Source organism: Protopterus annectens, chromosome 13.part0, assembly GCF_019279795.1.
Source record: "Protopterus annectens isolate FY-2018-M chromosome 13.part0, PAN1.0, whole genome shotgun sequence".
In the NCBI taxonomy this organism is placed as follows: Eukaryota; Metazoa; Chordata; order Ceratodontiformes; family Protopteridae; genus Protopterus; species Protopterus annectens.
Genome location: NC_056747.1, coordinates 1,015,878,616 through 1,015,896,306, shown reverse-complemented (window position 1 = coordinate 1,015,896,306; position 17,691 = coordinate 1,015,878,616). Strand labels below are relative to the sequence as shown.

The 17,691-nt window shown below is 44.2% G+C and overlaps 1 protein-coding gene across 2 annotated transcripts in view; it reads right to left on the bottom strand.

Moving 5' to 3' along the window:
* WIPF2 (WAS/WASL interacting protein family member 2) overlaps window positions 1–17,691 on the bottom strand; it is a 950,999-nt gene that overhangs the window by 903,954 nt on the left and 29,354 nt on the right. For both annotated transcript variants that reach the window (XM_044055015.1, XM_044055016.1), the window contains exon 2: window positions 15,397–15,529. In XM_044055015.1, coding sequence (XP_043910950.1) covers window positions 15,397–15,529 — 133 coding nt within the window. The remainder of the gene's footprint in view (window positions 1–15,396; window positions 15,530–17,691) is intronic.

Genomic DNA, 17,691 nt, shown 5'->3' with positions numbered 1-17,691 from the left:
GTGTTGAGACCAAATGCTTTTTAGGTACCATTGAGGCTTTCTCATGTGTAGTTTTGCTAATGGAACCAGTAGAATGCAGGATGCCATGTAACCCAGGGCCTGTAGGAATCTCCTTGCAGTCATCTGGGTGAGTTTTGCTAAACCTTTGAAGTAATGAGTTAACTTCTCTTGCTTGTCTTCTGTCAGGTAAGCCATCTGAGAGGCTGTGTCTAGTTTGGCTCCTAAGAAGATTATTTGCTGGGATGGTTGCAGTCTTGACTTTTGGAAGTTGACTGTGTATCCCAGAGCTTGAAGTAATCGTATGACATAATCCAGGTTTCTTGTCAACATCAATTTGTCGTCCGCTTGTATGAGGCAGTCGTCCAGGTGCGGGTAAATTTGTATACCCTGGAGCCTGCAATGAGCAATTACTGAAGCCAGGCATTTTGTAAATACTCTGGGCAGTAGATAAGCCAAATGGCAATGCTGAGAATTGATAATGCTCTGGCCCTGCAAGAAATCTGAGGTATCTTCTGCAGCTGTGTCTGATAGGGACATGCAGGTATGCCTCCTTGAGGTCCAGAGTAATCAGCCACGACTCCTTGCCCAGCATGGGAAGGAGTTGCTGTAGAGTCAGCATTTTGAACTTTGGTACTATGAGAAAGGTGTTTAATACGGACAAGTCCAGTATTGGTCTCCATTGAGATTCTTTTCTTGGAACAAGGAACAGTCTTGAGTAAAACCCCTGTTCTTGTTGTGGAACTCTTTCTATTGCTTTCATTCGAGTCAGCAGAGTAACTTGTTTAATAGCCTCTGCCCTTTGATTTTGTGGTAGGTTTGGCATGCCTTGTTTTCTTGGTAAGGTACGAAAATGAAACCTGTACCCTCGGTCTATAATCTCCAAAATCCATTTGTCCTTTGTCAGTCTGTGCCAGTTTTCTGCAAACAGAGCTAATTTCCCGCCCAAGGGAGCTTCTAGTTGTTCCCTGGTAGGCGGTAGTAGAGGAAAATCATTGAGTTTGTGGTTGTTGGGCAGGTGAAACCCCTGCGTCACTTCTTTGGTTTCCTGGCTGCCATTGTCATCCCCTGTAAGGGCCTCTGTATTGGCCTCTTCCTCGGCCACGTCTGTTCTTACCCCTTTGAAACTTTTCTGTATTAGGAAATGACCAGTTTTTTGAAGGCCAATTCCTACTGAATCTGGGGGGTTGAACCTGGAGAAAATCTTTCACAGTCTGAACTGATTTTGCTTTTTCTTCGATGGTCTTTAACACATCCTTAGCATTTGCACCAAAAAGCTTGTTCTTTTCCAAAGGTGCATCCAGAAGTTTAGCTTTTACATGATCTGGTAGAGGTTGATCTTTTAACCAAGCATGTCTACGAATCACTGCCCCTGTCTTAGCTGCTCTACATGAAGCTTCCAGTGCATCATATCCACACTGCAGGAAGTGATTGCTTACTTGCTGAGTGTTATGTACAGCTTCCTGCAAAGTCTTCCTGTCTAAAGGATCAGGAGAAGCTAATGTTTTTTGTAAATCTTTTAAGTGATAATCCTGATATTGTAACATATGAAAAAGGCAATTTAAAGCTCTCATAGATAAGGTAGTGGATGTGTAAACCTTTTTGCCCCATCTCTCTAATGACCTTGCTTCCCTGTTGGAGGGCAAAGGATTTTTTGAGGTGGAGGCTGAAACTCCTTTAGGCCCCTGTGAAATAGTTTCCAAATCAGCAGAATGGGCCCTGAATAAATGGGAATGAGTTTCTGGGACCCTGTAATACCTGTCTGGCTTGGCTGGAGCAGGAGGAAGAGAATCAGGGGTAGCACTAGAGTCAGAATACAAATCATCCAGAACATCAAGTACAGGAGGAATAGCCAAAGGCCTGTGCTGAGGCTTCTTAAGGAAAGTCCTAAGGCGTTTCCTAGAATCAGAATATTCCTGACCCTGCCACTTGAAATGTTCCTGACCCTGCCACTTGAAATGTTCCCTCATGGTGTGCAGAACTTCCCCAAAAGAAATATCCTCAGGAGGGGAGGCCGAAGGGATGGAATCTTCTGCATCCGAGTCCTCATAAGTCTGGAAGAGCTCTTCCTGGCTATCAGAGTGGAGAGAGCCCTCAGAGTCTTCATCTGAAGGAGTAGGGTCAGAGGGTTCAATCCGGGGCCTTTTATCAGGAGGAGGCTGGGATGCTCTCTCAGGATGGGCCTGTGAACCTCTAATCATGGAAATTAAATCAGCCGCCATGGACATAATTTGTGTCTCCGGAGTCGGCTGAGGTAAGGATTTAGAAGTAATATGCTTTGTTTTGCTGGCTGCCTTAGCCCTAGTGTAGGCCTTAATAGACATGGCCATAGGAGGCCTGGCAGCTCCACGTGCAGGAGTGACCTTGTCTACAGCAATGGTCTTGGGCATTTCCTCAGTTTCGGTATCCGGAGGAAAGTCTATAACTGGCGTCGGAGCAATGTCTGGAATCGGAGTTGTCGGTAATGCGGTGTCTTCGGTTCGGAGCGGTGGAGAGACCGTCTCAGAGGGAACCGGAGCACTCGTGCTAGGTTTTGGCGTGGAGTCGATGGTAGACGCGGGCCGAGGATGTCGGTCCCGGTCTTTTCGCTTTTTGGGTATTTGCGATGTCGGAAGATCCGACGGCATGGTGTAGGCAAATTTATCGCCAAAAAAATCTTCAGCGAACTCCGCCCAGCGCCTGAGAGTGCGCTTGTTGAAGCGAGCACAGGCTACACAGGCCGAGACGTCGTGGTCTGGGCCCAGGCAAGGGAAGCAGTAAGAGTGGAAATCCTTATGAGGTATTTGTTTACCACAAAAAAGACAATTGTTAACTTTTTCAGTAATTTCTGACATCGGCTGAGGCAAGAAAAGGTCCCCAACGGGGTATTTAGCTTTTTCAATGACTTTGGTATCTTAGAATACAGGAGCTGACCGACCGGCACTTGCGAACTGCTTCTGCTTCGGGCACCGCGGCAAGAAAGACTGAAGAAAATGGCGTTGGCTGATGCTTATGTACTCCAGCCGCTCTGACGGAGAGAAATGCGACATCAGCCGACGTCGGACCCAGACTTTGGAATCCGGCCGACCGAGGGCTGCCTGAGGCAGGACAACCCACATGTTATGACTGCAGTTGCATTCTTGAAGGGCATCAGTCAATTCCTGGCTCATTCACCATAAATCAATTCTTAACCCTACAAAAAAAAAAAAAAAAACATGTTACCTGGCACCCTATAAAACACAAAAAGCATGCCTTCTGGTACCTCTCAAAAAAAAAATAAAAAAAAACAAAGTCGCTCAATATCATCACTACCTTTTGTAGCACACCAATAGATAAACTCCTTCAAATACCTTGGTTTATGGCTAGACTAGTACTCTATAACCCATACTTGGAAATCAAGGGCAAAGTTAACTTACTTCACTTCTGGGCCAGGAAAACGTACAGTTTTGTACCTACCATAAATGTAGATGTCCGATAGATATGCAACTGCAGTCATAACATATGGGTTGTCCTGCCTCAGGCAGCCCTTCGGTCGGCCGGATTCCAAAGTCTGGGTCCGGCTGATGTCGCATTTCTCTCCGACGTCAGAGCGGCTGGAGTACATAAGCATCAGCCGACACCATTTTCTTCAGTGTTTCTTGCCCCAGGTGACAGGTGCCCTCCAAGGAAGGCTGTAATCAAATTGGAAGGAAAAAAAGTACAGTTTTGTACCTACCATAAATGTAGATGTCCGAACTGGATAGCATCTGCAGTCATAACAAATGGGGTTGTCCTGTCGTCAGGCAGCCCTTCGGTCGTCCGGATTCCAAAGTCTGGGTCCGGCTTCGGCTGATGTCGCACTTCACCCGACGTCATCTCTGCTGGTCTTCGGGTATAAAGGCATCAGCCGACGCCATTTTCCTCAGTGTTTCTTGCCCCAGATGCCAATTGCCCTCTTGGAAAGCTAAATTTTGGATAAATGCCAATGTTTCCAAAATAGTAGAAGGCAAACACAAAAAATAAACATGTATGTACATATATACAAACAAATACACCATAAGAGACCCCCCCCCCCAGCTAGCTATTAGGAGGGTAAATACCTAGGAGTACCGCAGAGGGAAGGAGGGAGGGTAATCCTGACTGCAGATGCTATCCAGTTCGGACATCTACATTTATGGTAGGTACAAAACTGTACTATGTCCTTCATGGATGCATCTGCAGTCATAACAAATGGGTAGAATACCATAGCCAAACTAGGGAGGAGGAATAATAATTATGGTGTAGTCAGGATCCCTTGCAGTACAGTAGTGGCAAACCCTGCTCGGGATCTAGAATATAGAGGTAAATTATAATGCTTGGCAAATGTATGCACGGAGGTCCAAGTAGCCGCCTCAATAATGTCCTTGGTTGCCACTCCTCTTAAGAAAGCTGTGGTAGTGGCTGTAGCCCTTGTAGAATGAGGTCTTATGTTCTGTGGAATTGGTTTTCCATGGTAGGAGTAACAGAATCTTATGCAATTTCCTATCCATTTGGAGATTGTCTGTTTGGAAATTGCTTTTCCTTCCCTTCCTGTTGCATAGGCCACAAAGAGCTGGTCAGTTTTTCTGTTACCTTTGGTTCTGTCCAGGTAGTAGCGTAACTGTCTGTGTACATCCAAGGTATGCATTATTCTTTCACCTGTGTTTTGTGGATTGGGAAAGAAGGTAGGTAGGTGGATTGCCTGGTTTAAAGACACTCTGGATACCACCTTAGGCATAAATGTAGGATTAGTTCTCATGGACACCCTATCTTGATGGAAGATTAGGAAGGGTTGCACTGCCATTAAGGCCTGTAATTCCGAAACCCTCCTTGCTGAAGTAATAGCCAGTAGGAAAGCAGTTTTCCATGACAGGTGTTGTAGATCTGCTGTTGCTGCTGGTTCAAACGGAGGGAGTGTCAACTTTTCTAGTACAAAGTTCAAGTCCCATGCTGGCAATGGTGGTTTCCTAGGAGGTTTTACATTCTTGATCCCTCTGAGAAACTGCCTGAGTAGAGGATGTGAGAAGACAGGAGGATCAAAGCTGTATTCTGCTGAAATAGCTGATGCATGTATCTTGATGGAGGAATAGGACAGGCCTGTATGTAGAAGCTCTGCCAAGTACTCCAGAATGCTAGCAATATCTATGTTCGACACATCTTTTCCTCTTTCAGTACTCCAAATGACGAACCTTTTCCATTTTCCTGCATAGTTCCTTCTTGTTGAAGGTCTGCGGGCTTCAAGGATGATGTCTTTAACCCTTTGTGAAAGGTCTGGGTTAGTTACTGTCATGTGATGTTCCAGGCAGTCAGTTGCAACGTTTTTAGGTTTGGATGTATGATGTTGTAGTTGTTCTGAGTTAACATCAGAGGCATCAGGGGTATTGACCACATTTTCTCCCGAGACATGCTTCTCAGCAATGGGTACCAGTGTTGTCTTGGCCAGTTCGGAGCCATCAGAATTATCCTTGGACGTTCCTCTGATTTTCAGTAGTACCTTGTGCATCAAGGGAAGAGGTGGGAATGCATATGCTGTCAGGCCTTTCCAGCTGAAGGATAGAGAGTCCACCTTCCATGCAAGTGGGTGGAATGTCCTTGTGCAGAATTTTTTGAGCTGGTGATTTTGTGGGGAAGCGAATAGATCTATTTGTGGCATTCCCCATTTCTTTGTGATGGCCTTGAAGATGTCCGGGTGTAGCATCCATTCGTGAGCATCCGAGGTGGTTCTGCTTAAAATGTCTGCTAGGGTGTTCTCTTTTCCCGGTACAAATATTGCCTGTAACTGGATGTTGTAGCTGAGAGCCAGATTCCAAAGGTCCAAAGTCATTCTGCATAGGGGGTAAGAATGAGTGCCTCCCTGTTTGTTGATGTACCACATGACTGTGGTGTTGTCTGTCCTTATCATCAAATGGCCTTCTTTGAGGAATGGTCTGAACTTTAGGATTGCCAGTTTTACTGCCAACATTTCTTTTTGGTTTATGTGCAGGTGCCGCTGGTCCTGAGTCCACAGTCCTTATGCGCATTTGTCCAGCATGTGTGCCCCATCCTAGGTCTGAGGCATCCGTTGTGATGGTTTGGTTTGCTCGAAAGTTGTGGAAGGGTAAGCCTGGGTTTGACTGGCAGGCTCGAGCCCACCATAGGAACTCCTGTTTTAAGCATGGGATTAGTGGTATTTCTGTTTCTAAGCTGTGCCTGTGTTGAGACCATAAATTCTTTAGGTACCACTGTAACTTTCTCATATGCAGTCTGGCATGTGGGACCAAGATTATGCATGATGCCATGAAGCCCAAGGCCTGCAGAACTTTTCTTGCTGTTAGTTTGTTCTGCTTTGTTAATAACAAGAAGTAAAGAGGGAGTTCTTTTTGTTTTTCTGCGGTTAGGAATGCCATCTGTTTTACTGTGTCCAATTCCGCGCCCAAGAAAGTTCTTGTCTGGGATGGTATCAGTCTTGACTTTTGAAAATTGACTGTGTATCCCAGGGCTTGTAGCAAGTAAATGACCCTTTGTAAATCTGTTGTCAGCTTGCTTTTGTTGTCCGCTTGTAACAGGCAGTCGTCCAGGTATGGATAAATTTGGATTCCCTGTACTCTGCAGTATGCGATTACTGATGCCAGGCATTTTGTGAATACTCTGGGCGCAGTAGATAAGCCAAAGGGCAATGCTGAGAATTGATAATGCTCTGATCCTGCAAGAAATCTGAGGTATCTTCTGCAATTTGGTCGAATGGGGACGTGCAGGTATGCCTCCTTGAGATCTAGAGTTACCAGCCAACACTCCTTGCCCAGCATGGGAAGAAGTTGCTGTAGGGTCAGCATTTTGAATTTTGGGACAATGATGTATGTGTTTAAGATGGACAGGTCGAGAATAGGTCTCCAGTTTTTTTCTTTTCTTGGTACTAGGAAGAGTCTGGAGTAGAATCCTTTGCCCTGTTCTGTTATTGGTACCCTTTCCACAGCTCTCATTTTTATTAATTCTGCTGTCTGGTGCAGGGCTTCTATTTTTTGATTTGGGGGCAGGTTTGGCATTCCTCTTTTTACTGGTAAAGTGTGGAAGTGGAACCGTAGCCTTGGTCTATGGTTTGCAAAATCCACTTGTCTTTTGTAATATAGTGCCAATTTTTCGAGAATAAGGCTAACTTTCTGCCTAATGGTGCTGCTATTTGCTCCCTGGTAGGCGGAGTCAGAGCCAAGTCACTGTGATTGTCCTGTTGCAGTGGCAGTGGTTGCGTCTGTGCCTCGGTTATTGCCTTGCCACTGTCGTCCTCTGTAGGCACCTCCTCTGGATTGATTTCTGCCCCTAGAGAGTCTGTTCCTGCCCCTTTGGGATCTTGTGGAGTCAGGAAAGGACCAATTTTTGGCAGGCCAGTTCCTGCTAAACCTTGGGGGCTGAACCTGTAGGAAATCTTTAACTGTTTGTACAGATTTTGCCTTCTCTTCCATTTTCTTCATTACCTCCTGGGCAGGTTCCCCAAATAGGCTGGCCTTATCCATAGGAGCATCCAATAGCTTAGCTTTAACATGATCCGGCAAGACCTGTTCTTTCAACCATGCATGCCTTCTTATCACTGTGCCAGTCATGGCTGATCTAAATGAAGCCTCCAGTGCATCATAGCCACATTTTAAAGAATGGTTACTAACCTGTTGGATGCTGTTCACCATTTCTAATACATATTTCTTATCTAAAGATTCATCAGAGGATAGCTTTTTAATTAACTGATCAAGCATAAACTCTTGGTATTGGATCATGTGAAACTGACAGTTTAAAGCTCTAGCAGAGAGAGTAGCAGAGGTGTAGACTTTTTTCCCCATCTCTCTAAGGACCTGGATTCCCTTTCAGAGGGAATAGGGTTTTTTGCTGTGGTCGAGGCTACTGCCTTAGGCCCCTGGGATATAGTTTCGGGGTCTGCAAGTGGGGCCTTGTATAGGTGGTGATGAGTGTCTGGCACCCTGTAAAATCTATCTGGTTTGGCAGGGGCTGGAGGTAAAGAATCAGGAGCGGTGCAGACATCATTAAATGCATCGTCCACAACAGATAGGACAGGAGGTATAGCTAAGGGCCTATGTTGTGGTAAGTGCAGAAAAGTCCTAAGCCTTTTCTTGAATCTGAGAAATCTTGTCCCTGCCATTGGAATTGTTCTCTCATGGCATGTAAGGTTTCCCCAAAGGAGAATTCCTCTGGTGGAAAGGCAGCTGGAATGGATTCTTCAGCATCTGAATCTTCATAATTGGAAAAAGGAGCCTCTGGCTGGTCTGTAATGTCTGAGTCATCCGCATAGAATCATCAGAGGACACAGGCTCGGGGGGCTCTGCTCTAGGTCTCTTTTCTGGAGGCTGAGAGGCCCTGTCTGGGTGAGATTGGGATCCCCTAATTAAGGATATTAAATCTTCTGCCAAAGTAAGCATTTGAGAACTAGAAGTGGGCCTGAGTGAGGGAGGTTTAACAGGCACTGATTTAGCTGATTTGGCTGCTTTAGCCCTGGCAAAGGCCTTAATAGACATGGCTGCAGGAGGCCTAGCAGCACCACGTGCTGGGGTAGAGATATCCAAGGGGATGGTGTCTGATAGATCGGTAGGTACCACAGTTGTAGGCAAAATTTCTGAGGCTGATTCAGATAAGGTAGCAGGAGCCTCAGTAGTAGTCATGGATTCGGCTGAAGATTGACCAGTTTTCTCGGTTTCGGCCGAAACCGAGACACTCACGGCTTGCTTAACCGTGGTTTCGGCCGAAACCGCGGACCGCGAGTGTCGGTCTTTTTCTTTGCGTTTTTTAACAATTTGGGTAGTTGGAGGATCCGACGGCATAATGTACGCAAAATCGGAGCCGAAAAACTGTTCGGCAAACTCCGACCGACGCCTAAGCGTTCGTCGGTTGAAGGAAGCACAGGCCGAACAGGCTGCTACGTCGTGGTCTGGGCCTAAGCAAGGCAAACAGTAAGAGTGGAAATCTTTATGAGGTATTTGTTTCCCACAAGTTAAACAGTTATTGACTTTTTCTGACATCGGCTGAGGCAAGAAAGAGTCCCCAACGGGGTACTTAGCTTTTAGAAGTCTTGATAGTATTCGGTAGTAGTAATCTCTGGATCTGACCGACCGGCACTTGCGAACAGCTTCTGCTTCGGGCGGCAAGAAAGACTGAGGAAAATGGCGTCGGCTGATGCCTTTATACCCGAAGACCAGCAGAGATGACGTCGGGTGAAGTGCGACATCAGCGAGCGGACCCAGACTTTGGAATCCGGCCGACCGAAGGGCTGCCTGACGACAGGACAACCCCATTTGTTATGACTGCAGATGCATCCATGAAGGACATCAGGATTCCGAACAAATCAGTAAGCAATAAACAGATACACCATAACAGATATCCCCAGCTAAGAGGAACAGGGATAGGAGTGGACCCAAGGCATAGAGGGGTATGGAGGGAGGGTAAATCCGACTGCAGTTGTATATCTATCGGACATCTACATTTATGGTAGGTACAAAACTGTACTATGTCCTTCAAGAATGCAACTGCAGTCATAACATATGGGTAGAATACCATAGCTTAGCTGGGGGAGGAGGAATGCTCTAGGAAAGAGATGGTGTGGCAATCAAACCCTGCAGGACTGCCGAAGCAAAGCCTGCTCTGGACCTGGAGTATAGAGGGAGATTGTAGTGTTTGGAGAATGCATGCACGGAGCTCCATGTAGCAGCTTCTAGAATGTCCTTTGTAGGCATCTCGCTTAAGAATGCTGTAGAGGTGGCTGTAGCTCTGGTGGAGTGTGGTCTGACATTGGCTGGAACAGTCTTCCCATGGAAGGAATAACAAAATCTGATGCAATGTCCAATCCATTTTGAAATAGCCTGTTTTCAAATTGCTTTTCCTTGTACTCCAGGGACGCAAGCTACAAAAAGTTGATCAGACTTCCTACTGGTCTTGGTTCTGTCCAGGTAGAAGCGAAGTTGTCTGTGAATGTCCAAGGTATGTAACAGTCTTTCCCCTTTGTTTTCAGGATTGGAGAAGAAAGCAGGCAGATGAATAGCTTGATTTAGAGAAACCCTAGATACTACCTTTGGCATAAAAGTAGGGTTGGTTCTTAAGGAGACCCTGTCTCGGTGAAAGATTATGAACGGTGGTATTGCCATTAGGGCCTGTAGTTCTGAAACCCTTCTTGCTGAGGTAATTGCCAACAGGAAAGCTGTCTTCCATGAGAGGAATTGTAAGTCCACTGAAGCTGCTGGCTCAAAAGGAGGTAGAGTCAGTTTTTCTAGGACAAAGTTGAGGCCCCAAGCTGGCACTGGAGCCTTTCTTGGTGGCTTAATGTTCTTGATTCCCCTAAGGAATTGCCTTAGCAAAGGATGTGAAAACACAGGTGGATCAGTGTTATATCTAGCTGAAATAGCTGAAGCATGTATCTTTATGGAAGAATATGAGAGTCCATTCTGAAGCATATCTGCTAAGTATTCCAGGATGAGTGGGATGTTCAATAGTGATGCATCATGACCCTTGCTGGTGTTTCAAATGCTGAATCTCTTCCATTTTGCCAAGTAAACCTTTCTGGTGGATGGTCTTTGAGCTTCTGTTAATATCCGCTGAACTTCCTTGGAGAGGGATAGATTGAGGTTATTCATGGGATCTCCCAGGCTGTCAGCTGCAGTGTCTGAAGGTTTGGATGCACTGTCTTGAAGTTGTGCCGAGTCAAAAGTAGGGGCCATTGGGGAAGAGCCCACTTCTTGTTGTGACATATGCCCCGTAGTAGCGAGTACCAGTGTTGTCTTGGCCAGTCTGGAGCTATTATGATCCCCTTGGGTCTCTCTGCTTTGGTCTTTAGTAATACTGTGGTCATCAGTGGCAGAGGTGGGAATGCATAGATTTTTAGGAAGTTCCAGTTGAATGAAACAGCATCAATTTTCCAAGCTTGTGGATGGTATGTCCTTGAACAGAATTTTTGTAGATGATGGTTGAAGCGAGAGGCAAATAGGTCTACTTCTGGCCTGCCCCATGTCGAGGTGAGTTGTGTGAAGATCCTTGGGTGTAACCTCCACTCGTGAGGATGTATGAAATTCCTGCTTAGGCTGTCCGCCAGCACATTGTCTTTGCCTGGAACAAACTGGGATTGTAAGTGTATGTTCAGGCTCAGTGATTTTTCCCAAATATTCATTGTCAGTCTGCAAAGGGGGTAGGAATGGGTGCCCCCTTGCTTGTTTATATACCACATCACAGTGGTGTTGTCTGTCCGTATCAGTAAATGGCCTTGTTGAAGTTGTTGCCGAAAGGCCTCGATGGCATGCATTACTGCCAGCATTTCTTTTTTGTTTATATGCAGATGTGTTTCCTTTGGAGACCACTGTCCTTGTATGCATCTGCCTTCCATATGCGTCCCCCATCCAATGTCTGAGGCGTCTGTGGTCATGGTCTGTGTTATCGGAGGTTTTCTGAATGACATACCTGTGTTTGCCTGGCTTACCGAGGCCCACCATAGGAATTCCTTTTGTAGGCACGGAATGAGCGGTATGGTTGCCTCTAAGTTGTTGTTGTGCTGAGACCATAGGCTTTTTAAGTACCATTGAAGCTTTCTCATGTGTAGTCTTTCTAATGGAACCAGGAGAATGCAGGATGCCATGTAACCCAGGGCCTGTAGGAATCTCCTTTGCAGTCATCTGGGTGAGTTTTGCCAAACCCTTGAAATAATGAGTTAACTTCTCTTGCTTGTCTTCTGTCAGATAAGCCATTTGAGATTCTGTGTCCAGATTGGCTCCTAAGAAGGTTATTTGCTGGGATGGTTGAAGTCTTGACTTTTGAAAGTTGACTGTGTATCCCAGAGCCTGAAGTAATTGTACGACATAGTTCAAGTTTTTTGTCAACATCAGTTTGTCGTCCGCTTGTATAAGGCAGTCGTCCAGGTACGGGTAAATTTGGATCCCCTGGAGCCTGCAATGAGCAATTACTGAAGCCAGGCATTTTGTGAATACTCTGGGCGCAGTAGATAAGCCAAATGGCAATGCTGAGAATTGATAATGCTCTGGCCCTGCAAGAAATCTGAGGTATCTTCTGCAGCTGTGTCTGATAGGGACATGCAGGTATGCCTCCTTGAGGACCAGAGTAATCAGCCAAGACCCCTTGCCCAGCATGGGAAGGAGTTGCTGTAGAATCAGCATTTTGAACTTTGGTACTATGAGAAAAGTGTTTAATGCGGACAAATCCAGTATTGGTCTCCATTGAGTTTCTTTTCTTGGAACAAGGAACATTCTTGAGTAGAACCCCTGGCCTTGTTCTTGTTGTGGTACTCTTTCTATTGCTTTTATCTGAGCAAGCAGAGAAATTTGCTTGATAGCCTCTGCCCTCTGGTTTGGTGGTAGGTTTGGCATGCCCTGTTTTCTGGGTAAGGTGTGAAAATGGAACCTGTAACCTTAGTCTATAATGTCCAAAATCCATTTGTCTTTTGTTAATCTGTGCCAATTGTCTGAAAACAGAGATAATTTTCCGCCCAAGGGTGCTTCTGTTTGCTCCTTGGTTGGCGGTCGTAGAGGAAAGTCATTGAGATTGTGTCTGGGGGCGGGGGAGACCCCTGTGTCACTTTTTTGGCTCGCTGGCTGCCATTGTCTTCCCCTGTAAGAACCTCTGTATTGTCCTCTTCCTCGGCCACGCCTGTTTTTACCCCTTTGAAATTTTTCAGGATTAGGAAAGGACCAGTTCTTTTAAGGCCAATTCCTGCTGAATCTGGGGGGCTGAACCTGGAGGAAATCTTTGACCGTCTGAACAGATTTTGCTTTTTCCTCGATGGACTTTAACACATCTTTAGCATTAGCACCAAAAAGCTTGTTCTTTTCCAAGGGTGCATCCAGAAGTTTTGCCTTAACATGATCTGGTAGAGGTTCTTTTAACCATGCATGTCTGCGAATGACTGCCCCTGTCATAGCTGCCCTACATGAAGCTTCCAATGCATCATATCCACACTGCAGAAAGTGATTGCTGACCTGCTGAGAAGTATGTACAGCTTCCTGCAAAGACTTCCTGTCTAAAGGGTCAGGAGAGGCCAATGTTTTCTGTAAATCATCTAACAGGTAATCCTGATATTGTAACATATGAAAAAGGCAATTCAAAGCTCTCATAGATAAAGTGGTGGAGGTGTACACCTTTTTTCCCCATCTCTCTAATGACCTAGCTTCCCTGTTGGAAGGCAAGGGATTTTTAGAGGTGGAAGCTGAAACACCTTTAGGTCCCTGAGAAATAGTTTCTAAATAAACAGTATGGGCCCTGAACAAATGCGAATGTGTGTCTGGGACCCTGTAATATCTGTCTGGCTAGGCTGGAGCAGGAGGAAGAGAATCAGGGGTAACACTGGAGTCAGAATATAGATCATCCAAAACATCAAGCACAGGAGGAATAGCTAGGGGCCTGTGCTGGGGCTTTTTAAGGAAGGTTCGAAGGCGCTTTCTGGAATCAGAATATTCCTGGCCTTGCGACTTGAAATGTTCCCTCATGGTATGCAGAACTTCCCCAAAAGAAAAATCCTCAGGAGGGGAGGCCGAGGGGATGGAATCCTCTGCATCCGAGTCCTCATAGGTCTGAAAGAGGTCTTCCTGGTCCTCGGAGTGGATAGAGTCCTCAGAATCTTCGTCTGAAGGGATAGGTTCAGAGGGTTCAACCCGGGGCCTCTTATCAGGAGGAGGGTGGGATGCTCTCAACATCTAGCCTCTCTCTCTCTCTCTCTCTCTCAACTACTAACACCTCAACTTCATTTCCTCTCTCTCTCCTCCTGGACTATCATTACTCCGCAGCACTTTCATCATGACAAACTTGGAATATCATGTAAAAGGTACATTTTTGTCAATGTTGCCACATCTAGTAAATGATATTTACTGAATCTCTGTTACACTTTTTTCTCCTTTGTGAATTATTTCACCTGGGCGGGATCTGCAAATTATCAGTTGTGATCAGTGTACTACTCCAGTAAACAAATGCAAAACAAATAAAAAATTGAGACAGTTAAAAAAATATATATACGTCTTCATAGGGTTTAGACTACATTACCAATACATGCACGAAAAAGCAACACAAATTCAAGATTCAGCCAGACATTTAAAAGCCCAGCAAAAACCAAAGACCTAACTAGACATTTACATTAAGGGCAGAAAATAAATATCTAGACTATAGGCAGGCAATTAAGCTTCTGGATGACCTCTAATAAAGAAACTGTCTCACTGTATTGATGGAAGAATTGGGACGCTGTCTCAGTGTAGACTTCAGGATAGAACTAGGTTGAAGAATTTTTTTAATGATCATGAACTACGAAACTAGTCCACAGTGACTGGTATGTAGTGGACCAGACTTTTTTTTTTTTTTGGTAAACAGCAGCATATACTTCATGTTTTCTGGTCTTGGGATACTGCTTCCCCCACAAAATAATTTCACATTGAGATGCTGCAGTTATCTGCTCCCTACTTTAACTAATGAAATCTGCACATATAACTGATCCAATAGCAAGACAATAGCTTTCTACTACATCTCAATGAAAAACAAATGCACAAAATGTAGAACACTTGCTAACAGTATCAAGAAGGATGCTCACAGCATGGTTACAGTGCTTCACTTCATACTTAAAATAAGTTGTTTTAATGAATTAACATTTATTATTATGGGTATAGGTTTAACAAATTCTTACTGAATGTGCAACGACTTTTTCAATGTGGAACAGTGTAAAATGTGGAATTTTAAGACTCAAAGTAAGGATCTTCCTTATAAAGTACACTTAAATGATACGAATAAGAAACCATGTTCATGGATAACTTTGGATTGTACACTCCATGTGTGTGCTTAACAGAACCACAAGGTAGTATTATATTTTAATAGCAATTAGTATATTTGACAACTGGTACAAATAACAGTTTTAAACTGTCTTGAAGTGAACTTGTTTACGATTACTCTGATTGGTTGATCCTAAAGCATTGCCATGTACAACAAACTTACTGCAATTACTCTGTTTTATGTGTAATCTACCAATCTAAACATTTAACTTGCATGCTTGCATACTTGTGCCCAAGGTCGTCGCTGAAAATGATTTGAGGACTATCCCACGTACTCTATTATTGAATAAATAAAAAATGTCATCAACTACTGTACATTTAACGACCACGAGGCCTTAACACATTCAGTTCTATTTTCTTATTTGGAAAGAAGCCAGGAAAGTTGATGTAGTAATATAACATATGATATGCAATTTTTATACTATAAAGCATATGCATGTATTAACAACTCAAATTGAGAAATTGCTAAGGCTCGAAATTCATGCTTCTAAATTTACTATGCTTCTTTGCCAGAGCTGACTTTTTAAAGTTTATTACACAATCATAAAAACAATATATGAAAAAACTTAGAAGTCACACAAGACACCAGCATAACATTCAACTTTGGTTGAAATAGTCTAAAATGCATATGATATGTATAACATACTTTCAAGTACTGGTGCACTTCTGTCACTGACATTGGTCACTTTCTTCAGTTTGGCTCCTTTACAGATATCCTGTAATAAAGCCCCTCTCCCTCGATGCTCTTCTCGGCTCAGTTTTGGTGGCTCTGTATTTGCCTGAAAAAAAAAAAATATATATATATTTTTGCAGTAGAGTAGTCTTAACAGTACCCCCCCTTTTTTTTTTTTTACACTGCATGAACTGTATAAAATGAGTTTAGTTTACACTACGTAGGAAGGGTAAAGCAAATTAGTTCAGGCTACTTCAGTATTAAAAAGGTTATTTTTAAATCACCAGCTATATAAACAGACAACATGGTACTTGAGCATCAGCACATTTCTGGAAATCCCTGACACAAATGGCATACAACTAAAACATGTACACAACTGAACCTTACCAAAAAGAACAATAAACATTCCTCTAAAGTGAAACAGCAGCAGTCTGGAAAATACAAGGAAATAAAAATAACCCAATTTGCTATCATTCTCTACTGGACAGAGAGCAGACATAATTAAGAATTGGAATAAACTCCATGAGGGCATGAATAACTTTGCATCAACCTCAAAGCAGAAGTAAACTGGGTTACACTCAAAGAAAAACAGATGCAGAATTAACAAAACCAACTTCACTTTGCAGTACAGGACAAGACTGACAGCATGAAAGTTGTACATTTGCCACAACAGCCTATAAGGAAGATTGTCCATTTTCAGTAGCCACTAGGACTTGCTCTATTGGCATTAGGACCACTCAAGGGGCAAAAAGAGAACCGACCCTCATTTCCTATCATGCACCAAAATGCAACGTTCTCCAGTTCTTCCTGTTACAGCACTTTGCCAAGCTAAGGACAGAAAAAAAATCAAAGGAAAGAAAATAATTGTGCAAAATCTTACCATAACCATACTTGTCCTTCTCTTCCATGTTGCAGTATTCTTTGTGTGGGATTCTCCGCCTCAACTGACCCAAATGTCGGCTCCTATACAAAAGCTTAAGCCTGGTTGCTGTAGGTGCATGGGAAGTCACAAGCAGGGTCAGAAACCAGGGACCTTAAATGTGACATCTGCATGCACAGACCTCAGACCTTAACTGCCTAGTCGGACAGTCAACTAGTATGAGCCAAATGATGTCCACTAGAAGTGTCATTTGCTGGATGCACAGACCTCAGACCTTAACTGCCTAGTCGGACAGTCAACTAGTATGAGCCAAATGATGTCCACTAGAAGTGTCATTTGCTGGCTAGTCTGATCATAATCTATGTGGTGCTCCAGGGTGCCGTCTAGACAGGCCAATAGGAATGAAGGGGAATAGGTGGCAGAAGGAATACTACAACAAGGAAGAGAAAGACATAGTACAGTTGTGTACACTTACCATAAATGTAGATGTTCAAGTGTATTCACTGTTGCAGTCATCACATTTGGGTTATCTGGTTGCAGTAGCCCTCAGTCGGCCTGATTAACAAAGTCTTGGGACCTGCATCTGTTGCTGTCTCTTCTCCCGTGACGTCAGGTCTTCAGGGGTATAAAACATGCAGCCAATGCCATGACATCAGTTTTTCTTGTCCCAGATGTCAGGTGCCACCCCTAATGGGGAGCAATTAAATATATGAATATACAAGGTTATACCTCCAACAAAAAAGCAAATACACCAGAAAGCTTTTAAGCATAGTAAAGGAAAGTAGAAGCATAGCCAAAATAAGTCAGGGAGCTGTAGGGGGGGTAACCAGGACTGCAACAGTGAATACACTCAAACATCTACATTTATGGCAAGTGTACACAACTGTACTATGTTTCTTAGTGTTTCACTGTTGCAGTCATCACATTTGGGTAGATTCTCAAAGCTAAGGTTGGGAGGAGGAATTTAGATAGCATTTGGACCAGCTATAAGGCCCTGCAAGACTGCAGTGGCAAAGCCAGCTCACTCTGGATTTAGAGAAAACTGGCACATGATAATGCTTGGTGAAAGTATGTACAAAACTCCAGGTAGCAGCTTCTAAATATCCCTGGTAGAGATGCCTCTGAAAAAGGCTGTAGAGGTAGATGCAGCCCTGGTTGAGTGGGGTCTGATCCCCTGTGGGATAGGTTTTCCATGGTGCTTAAAACAGAAATGAATGCAATGGTCTACCCATTCAGAAATGGTTTGCTTTGAAATAGCCTTCCCCTCCGTCCCTGCAGCAAATGCCACCAGCAGTTCAGATTTCCTTTGAGGTTTAGTCCTGTCCAAGTAGAATCTAAATTGTCTGTGCACATCTAAGGAGTGAAGTATCCGTTCCCCTTTGTTCTGT